The sequence below is a fragment of the Pygoscelis adeliae genome, unplaced genomic scaffold (assembly GCF_000699105.1).
Source record: "Pygoscelis adeliae isolate BGI_AS28 unplaced genomic scaffold, ASM69910v1 Scaffold77, whole genome shotgun sequence".
Taxonomy (NCBI): domain Eukaryota; kingdom Metazoa; phylum Chordata; class Aves; order Sphenisciformes; family Spheniscidae; genus Pygoscelis; species Pygoscelis adeliae.
The window spans coordinates 576,509-585,010 of record NW_008825216.1 but is presented as its reverse complement, the minus strand read 5'-3'; the positions used below and the strand labels follow the sequence as shown (position 1 = coordinate 585,010).

The following is an 8,502-nucleotide window of genomic DNA, read 5'->3' as shown; positions in this document are numbered from 1 at the left end:
TGTAGCTTGATGGCATTAGGGTACACTGTGCACCGGTGTCCACTAGAGCCTTATAGTCCTGTGGGTCCGATGTGCCAGGCCATCGAATCCACACAGTCCAGTAAACCCGGCTGTCCCTTTCTTCCACCTGGCTGGAGGCAGGGCCCCTCTAGTCCTGGTCACAGTATTCATTACTGGAATATACCTTTGGCCAGTTTGGGTCAGCTGTCCTGGCTCTGTCCCCTCCCAGCTTCTTGTGCACCTCTAGCCTCCTCGCTGGCAGGGCAGTATGAGAAGCTGAAGCCTTTGAATTAGTGCAAGCACTGCTCAGTAACAACTGAAACATCAGTGTGTTATCAACATTATTCTCATCCTAAATCCAAAACACAGCATTATACCAGCTATTAAGAAGAAAATTAACTCTATCCCAGCTGAAACCAGGACACGTTTAACAGAAGAGAATATACTTTACAGATTGGCCAGAAATAATAGAACAATTTAAAAACTGTTAGTACGAGAACTTGTTTACTTTTATGAAAAACTCATTTAAAATTTACAAGTGTAAACAGAATACTTAAGGTTTTTGAAGTGTAAGGTGAATAAATAAAATAGATCTTCCTACAAGGTCAAGTCATCTGCATACCTAGACCTCTGTGGCTCTGACGACATGACCACTGGAACAATGCTACCTCTCTTGGCATCCTTCAGGTTTCTAAAATTTGTAGATTTCATCCATTGCCAAGAGAGCTTTCACTGATTTGAAAAGAAATGGAAGCTTTATTTTTCTTTTAACTCTCCATTGGGTAATAATGTTCTAGATGAAGTGAAGAAATGTCCCATTTACACCTGCTGCCTAACCCAAAACCAAAAGCAAGTCTTTCTCCTCAAAAGCACCTGCAATACTTATGTGGAAACTTCTGCTGTTAGTTGGATCTTTCCTAGTCCTCACCCTGTGTCCGGATGAGTCTTCTAAGATTAAAAATTGATAGAATTTTCTGATCTTAGTATCTTGAAAATTTCCTTCTCCTCAGGTTAGAATTATACAAGCAAAATTTACTACTGTAATTATATTTGTATATTCTATGCCTGCCTTGACAGAAACATACTTAGAAAAGTCCTTTTGGAGGATGAATCCCCAAGTTTGTTTTCTTACACTGAAGTGATACTGAGGTAGGGAATTCAGTAAACTAGTTGTTATGGATGGGCCACTGCTAGTATACTAAAATTAAAAACTGGTAAATCAGTCTTAGCCTAGCCCTTGTTAACTGAGAAAGACATGATACAGTATACACAAATAGATGGAAAGATTAAGCAAGTCGAGAGAAGTGATTATTCTCTTCTTCTGAGCACTGGTGAGACCACATCTAGGGTGCTGTGTCTAGTTCTGGCCTCCTCAGTGGAAGAGACATGGACATACTGGAGCAAGTCTAGTGAAGGACCATGACGATGATTAAAGGCTTGGAGAATGTATCATAAAAGGAGAGGCTGTGGAAGCTGGGGTTGTTCAGCCTGGAGAAGAGAAAGCTCAGGGGGATCTTATCAGTATGTACAAATACCTGATTGGGAAGGGGGAGTAAAGAACAGAGCTAGACTCAATGATGCCCAGTGTAAAGAAAAGAGGCAATTGAAATTGATATACTGGAAATTTCATTTAAAAATAGAAACACGTTTTTTTACTGCAAGGGTGTCCAAACACAGGAACAGGCAGCTAGAGAGGTTGTGAGGTCTCCATCCTTGGATATATTCAAAACCTGGCTGGACATGATACTGAGCAACCTGCTCTAGCTGCCTCTGCTTTGTGCCAGACGGTTCGACTAGACGATCTCCAGAGGTCCTTCAAACCTCAACTATTCTATTAATCTGTGATACAGGTACTACCACCATTATAATTTCTTAGTGTTGAGAACACAGTTTATTGCTGGGGGGGGGAAGTTGTTTGCAATATTTCCTATCTGTTGGAGTATTTAATAGATAAGATCAGACTACTTTAGAGAAGATGATCCTTGAAGAACATCCACAGAAATGCTGGCTAAATATTAGGTTGTGTAGTATTCAAGACAGACGGCCTTGCAGTCATTTCCAGACTTCTTGAAGTAATCAGAGAAACTCTGAAGTGTTTTTGCTCTAAGCGACTCTTCAATCTCTTCACCTTTCTGTTTCACGTCAGTATTTTCTCCCTTTTCACATGGAAAGATGTTCAACAATCTCAGAAGAACTGTCCAAACCTGACTTTCTGGTTTCAGATTGCTGATGGAGCTGTGGCAGTATGATTTGAGATAGTTTCATACCTCTTCTGCTAATCGTGCAAAAGCATGCAAGAAAGAATGCAGATGCAGCCTATCTTTTGCTTTGCCATTATTTAAGTAGTTAGAATTTCATTTTCTTCAAGTTCTGTTGTGGCCTAAGTTAAAAAATGTGTGTAAAGTTTTCTTAAAGGAATAAAGGTAGATATATTTCCTTCTTTTTTCACTCTTGCACAGATTCATGTTTTGAATCTATTTTGAAAACCACCATGGATGTCAAAAGAAGGGTCAGAAGGAGGAATTTCCATTCCAATTCTATTCCTTTCCATGCCATTCCATTTTCCAGTACTGCAGTTGGAAAAAATAATTTCACTGTAGCATGGAGCATAGAAAGAAGTGAAGCTCTGTTTCTTTTGATTGGAATATTGAAGAAAAGACCGCATAATGTGCTACAGGGTTCTCCAAGAAACTAGGCAGTTTACATGTAATTGTTTGGCTTATTAAGATAAAAATGAAAATCATTTTACTCCAAAGAGGTATGCAGTAGTTCTCATGTATTATGGTATGTATGATAGTTCCATTTTAAATCAACTATTTTTTGTTGTTCCGTAGTGTTTTCCAAATACCAAATAAAATTTAAATTGTAGTAAACAATACAAACTTATTTTCATTTAGTTTAAAAAAAGATATTATTTAAATATATATTTAAAGATCAGATTGCATTCAAATGCAACCCAACAGATTTGGAAAGAGAACTACAATTCAAGAAGAGAGTTCTTTGATCCAAAGACTTTATAAACAGCCAAAGAAAAGGGATTGGGAATGAAGATTATTGTCTCAGTGCATGGTTGAATGAATAAATCTTTTGCAGATTACTAGTAGTCAATAATATTATTTGGAAGATGTTCTGTTTTCCATTAGATTTATTTATACTTAAAATCACTCCATGGACTAAGTAGTTTTACCATAAGCAGATGCTAGAAGGAAAAGAAAAATCTATGAACATGATTTGTTACAAGGGCATCTTTATCTGTGTTGTTTGACTAGGTTTTTAATTAACATTTTTTAATTACCTTGTTTCCTTTATTCCAGAGAGCACAATCAGATGAATTAGAAAAAATAGAAAAGCATAGCAAGGCATCCAAGGAAAAAGAAAATGCCAAGTCTTTGGATAAACCAGAACAGTAAGAACATATTTATGAAAGAACAGTTTTGCTCGCTTCAGAAAACTTTCCCTGCTATAGTAAACTATCTAGAGATGTTATAAAAGAAAAAAAATACTGTACCTACTGACAGTGACTCATATAATTGTCTTTAATCACTCCTACAGGTTTCTCTATGAACTCTCACTAATTCCCAACTTTTCAGAACGTGTATTTTGCATCCTGTTCCAATCAACATTTTCAGAAAGCATTTGTTCAATCCGTCGCAAACTTGAATTGTTACAGAAACTGTGTGAGGTAGGTTGTGCTCTGTGAAAAGGTAGAGCTAAATTTCTGATATTTAATCTTGTTAAGTTGTACTCATATTTCAAAAGTTTTCGCTTTATTTGCTTTAAGTACTCATTAAATCTGAAGGATAGCAGAATAGAACATTTTATGATTGTACTTCAACATCAAAGTGAATTTTAAGATTAGCTTTTGGTACTGAACTATATCATGTTTTTGCCACCAATGTATATCAGTCTCTGGAAAACAGTGTACCTTCTCCTTTTGTTAAAGCAAAATTTTCCTTCTTCATAGTGACCATATCACTCTTTTCCAAATGAATGCCAGTTCAGTCCACCTTGTGTTTGCTTGGATTTTGGAAGTGTGCAACTCAATAATATCTCTGATATCTAGAATCAGTTAGAGATAACAATGTTGTCTCTAGCTAGAAGACATTACTGGAATTTTGTGGTCCCATGGAAAACAAATACATGGCTTTAGAATGCAGGTTTCATTGGTATTTTCATAACCGAAAACACTTCGAAATATTTTATTTAATTGTTTTACTATTTAATAGATTTTTTTATTTAATCGATTAAATGTTTTAATTGTTCCATGTGTGGTTTTTTATTAACTTCTTGCAAAATTCTCTCCTAAATTAAATATACCATTCACAATATTAGCATCAGTTAAGGAATTACTATTTTGTTTTTCTCAACAGGTCATCTCTGATAATATTATATAGATTTCCTATTTTTTTTTTCTAAGTATCCATTTTGGAGATAATATTCTCCATTTACCACAAATTGCATATAGATATTATTCTACTTCTACATGTTTGCAGTAGAAGGTTGTTAATTCCCTATATTTGAGCCTTTATATAAGTATTATTTCTAAACACAATATCAACAAATCCGCTTGTCAGTCATACTGTTAACCGTAAATATTGTTGTGAGTTTGAACAGAGAATTGTTTCTCGTTCTGTTTTGTAGACATTGAAAAATGGGTCAGGAGTTATGCAGGTCCTGGGTTTGGTTCTTGCCTTTGGAAATTACATGAATGGTGGAAATAGGACGCGAGGACAGGCTGATGGGTTTGGACTAGATATCCTGCCAAAACTGAAAGATGTCAAGAGCAGTGTAAGTTGATTCTAGACTTCTTGTAGGCCTGAGAATGTTAAATTCTCAGAAAATTACTTTTGTCTCCATTTCCGAGTAAATGGTCTGAAATTTATGAAGGCATGTCAAGGGGAATTCTTTTATTACTATACTTAGCTGATCACAATTCTAGAGTTGGATGTATAAATATGAAAATGAACCATCTCTTTTCATTACTGTACAAACAAAAATATGTTAAATTATGTCTTAGTTCCTAATCTGAAATGTATTTGACTTTTGGTACACTGCATAGTTCTAACTTTTCCTGTATTCAGAAGCAGTACTATGATCCTTACACTTAAAAGGTTTATTACAGAAGTGGAAACAGTTGTAAAAGAAAAGTTACCTGTTATTTGATGCTGATTCAAAATATTTGTGAGAAGAAAAAAAAAAAGTCACTCCTGGAAATGACTGAATAGGCATCCTGAGCATTTGGGATAACCCAAAATTCATCCTTTATATACATCATGATTACGGAGTATGTATTTCACATTGGACCATGGAACCACCCCAGTAAAGAGTAATCACAGCAAGTACTTGTTGATTTAAGTTTTGTCTGGTACAGTCATCTGAGTAAGGAGAATGATAAGTAGTCTTGTTTCTTGCTCAGTGCTAAACTGGAGCTTGTGTGTTACCAGCACTTTTTTGGCTTTGGTTATTCAGAATGGAGCTGTATTCAAATATCTACTTTTGTTTACAAAGAAACAATAATCTTTGAGTCCCTATGGCTATGATGAAAAGACTTATCTGAATGTGGACAGTGGTATGAGAAAGGTTATAGCAATAATTCTTGAGACTTTAAATTGGCTCCTACATCTATCTAATGAGATGTTGTCAAGATCTGCTATTCTGAAAGTGGCAGGAAAAGAAGAGGTTTTTTCCTTGCTTGGTCACTCATTAAATATACGTGCTTTAGCTGCTGGGTTAGGTAATGCAAGCAGACTGTTGTTTACCCTGAATTGAGAGACCATGTCAGCCATTTGCCTTAAAAGGGGTGGAGGAACTTCATTCTGGCATGCTGGTTCTTTGGTAAGCCAAGGGAGTGATGATGTGAATGAAGCCTTAGTATAATGTGTTTAGGGCAGGTTACTTCAGCTGAACCTTCTGGTTGACTCTAACTACATCACCAGTTTTAGAACTCTGCTCAGTAGAACATTTAGGCACACTAAATTTGATTTGGTGACTTTAGTATGTATGACTATTAACCGTGCAATTGCAAGACGTCTTCAGTTTATTTGCTACTGATCAGTCACAAAAGTTCTTACAAAATAGTTTTCTGAAACTATCTGAAAACCTAATTCTGTCAAAAATACTCTTCAAATCAAAGATTTTCTGCTGAAGTTTCATTGCAGAGATTTCAGAGGGGAAACAATGAGCAAGTTCCCCCAAAAGTGCCAAAATTTCATTTAGAAAAATAACTTACTTTGTTTAATTGAACTTTGCTTTGGTTATAGTTATAGATTAATAAAAAGATCTGAATGTTGTGAAACAAGTTGCATACATCAATGCAGAAACAATCTCTCTTTTCCTTTTTGGGAAATTTCAAAATGTAAGGGTTCAGTTTACAATCAGGCAAATTTCAAAAATTAGGAGTGGCTTACATGAGTGTTATAACATATCTTTCTATTATTTTCTTTAATGATTAAATGGTATTTCATGATGTTGGGTTTTGGGGTTTTTTTAGTGAAGGCACCAAATCAGCCAAGTATTTTTCTGTACTGACACTAAATATTTCATTTACTTGAATGATCATTTCTGAATATGTTTTTTTTCAGTAACACTGCAAATTTTATTCTCTTCCATACAGGACAACAGCAGAAGTCTTCTATCTTACATTGTCTCATACTATTTGCGTAATTTTGATGAGGTGAGTGAGAATTAATTTTGCTCTTTTAAATTCAAGTTAAAAAAATCAACTTACTAAGTTTGGTCTTCTGCTGGCCAAGATGAGGAAATGTGCATAAATATTCTTTGTGCTTTCAGTTATATATTTTAGTATATAAAAAAGTAATAAGCACTACGTAACTGTTCATTTGTGTTTTTGTCAGGATGCTGGAAAAGAACAATGCATCTTTCCTCTTCCAGACCCACAAGATCTCTTCCAGGCTTCGCAAATGAAGTTTGAAGACTTTCAAAAAGACCTCCGCAAAATGAAGAAAGATTTGCGAGGTACTGAACCTAGATTAAACGCTAACTATATGTTACCAACATATCCCTGCTGTTATTGTTTGTATCATTTTGAGAAATTAGATGATAGTATACAAATAGTTGTGTATTTTTGACTCCTCAATTACTATTTTGTTTCCTTAATTTGCTTTTTCATGACCATTTAAGCAATAATTCGTAACTTTCTGTAGATAACCTGGAAGAGGCTATTAAAATAAACAACATCAAACCAGTTAGGTTAAATCTTTTATTTCAAAACCAAAACAAAAAAATAATTTTTTTTTTCCAAACTAATTTCAACAAGTCTTTCACCATAAAAAGAATTGCAAAGTGTTGGACCCTGTCTGTGACAAAAAAAAGGTTGATAATCAGGTCCAAATACTATTTAGCAGATAAAATAATATATATGGCATGTCGTTAAAGACAGTTGAAATAACCTGACTTTACTAAAAAATAATATGCAAAGGAAGTATTTTTTTTCTCCTGCTTGTGGAATGACTTCCTTAAATGAACTCAACAAGCTTAAAATAAGATGTATTTGCTAGACTTTGATAAAGAAATTGTGTCACATATAATACGTTTCTTAATAACATTGGGAACTAAGCACTAAGTTTAAGTTAAGCAAGAGTAGTTTGCACAAATTATGGCTAATATTTATGATCTTCAATAGGTTTGCTAAAAGTCTCTGCTAGACTAGCCAGTTATGTACCATTATGCTAAATCTTTGAGAGAAGGATTCAAATTAAGGAGTGAAATGATCTTTATGTTTTGTTGCCTTGCTGATTTTGAATGTCATGCATCTAGAGACCAAGGAATGGTTTGGTAAATCATTAGTCCCTGAACAACCTAGAATGGAAGGTTCTCTATTAAAACAAAAACATAACATGGTTACCAAATGATATCTGACTTTTCCCTTCTTGCCCCTATCAAGCTTTCTGTTTGGATGTTTTAAAATTTATTTTAAAAATTTAGAGGTAGTATTTAAAGTTGTATCAAGGACACTTAGTGTGATACTGAGAAGCCAACTGCAGCACCATCCATTTGCTGCCCTGAACAATCTAGGGGGCAAAAATCCCACAGTTCAGCCATGAAAACTTATTTCTATACTTCATGCAACTTTCAGATAATCTGAGGACTGATCTCCAAGTTTGCACATAGAAAAGAAAGATGCTTAGATCTGATTAGTCAAAGGTACTTGAATTCAGGCACATGTTTACGAACATCCATGGGGCAGACGTTATTCCTTGCAAGTTCACCAAAAATGTTTTCATATAGACAAAAGGTTAAATATTTTTAGACCAAGGTTGAAATTTGCACACAGGCATAAATCTCTTATGAAATAGATCCACACTGTGCAGTGATCAAAGCAGGGGTTCTGTAAAAATGGAAATTACACGCTTCACTCTGCCATCAGACTGCAGTTGAATTCTTTCTGTGCTTCCAATCCAGCCCTTAGGCTGGCGTCTCTGTTGTCAGTCTGTTCTGTAGTTAATGAAACTGAAGAATAACTGCAGACACCATCACTCTTTC

The 8,502-nt window shown here is 35.1% G+C and overlaps 1 protein-coding gene across 1 annotated transcript in view; it reads left to right on the top strand.

Annotated features, from left to right (window-relative positions):
* Positions 1-8,502, top strand: part of FMN2 (formin 2) — a gene marked incomplete at its 3' end in the record, with an annotated part of 169,831 nt that overhangs the window by 104,242 nt on the left and 57,087 nt on the right. The window contains exons 12-16 of the mRNA XM_009329214.1: positions 3,315-3,406; positions 3,553-3,682; positions 4,642-4,788; positions 6,614-6,673; positions 6,855-6,975. Coding sequence (XP_009327489.1) covers positions 3,315-3,406; positions 3,553-3,682; positions 4,642-4,788; positions 6,614-6,673; positions 6,855-6,975 — 550 coding nt within the window. The remainder of the gene's footprint in view (positions 1-3,314; positions 3,407-3,552; positions 3,683-4,641; positions 4,789-6,613; positions 6,674-6,854; positions 6,976-8,502) is intronic.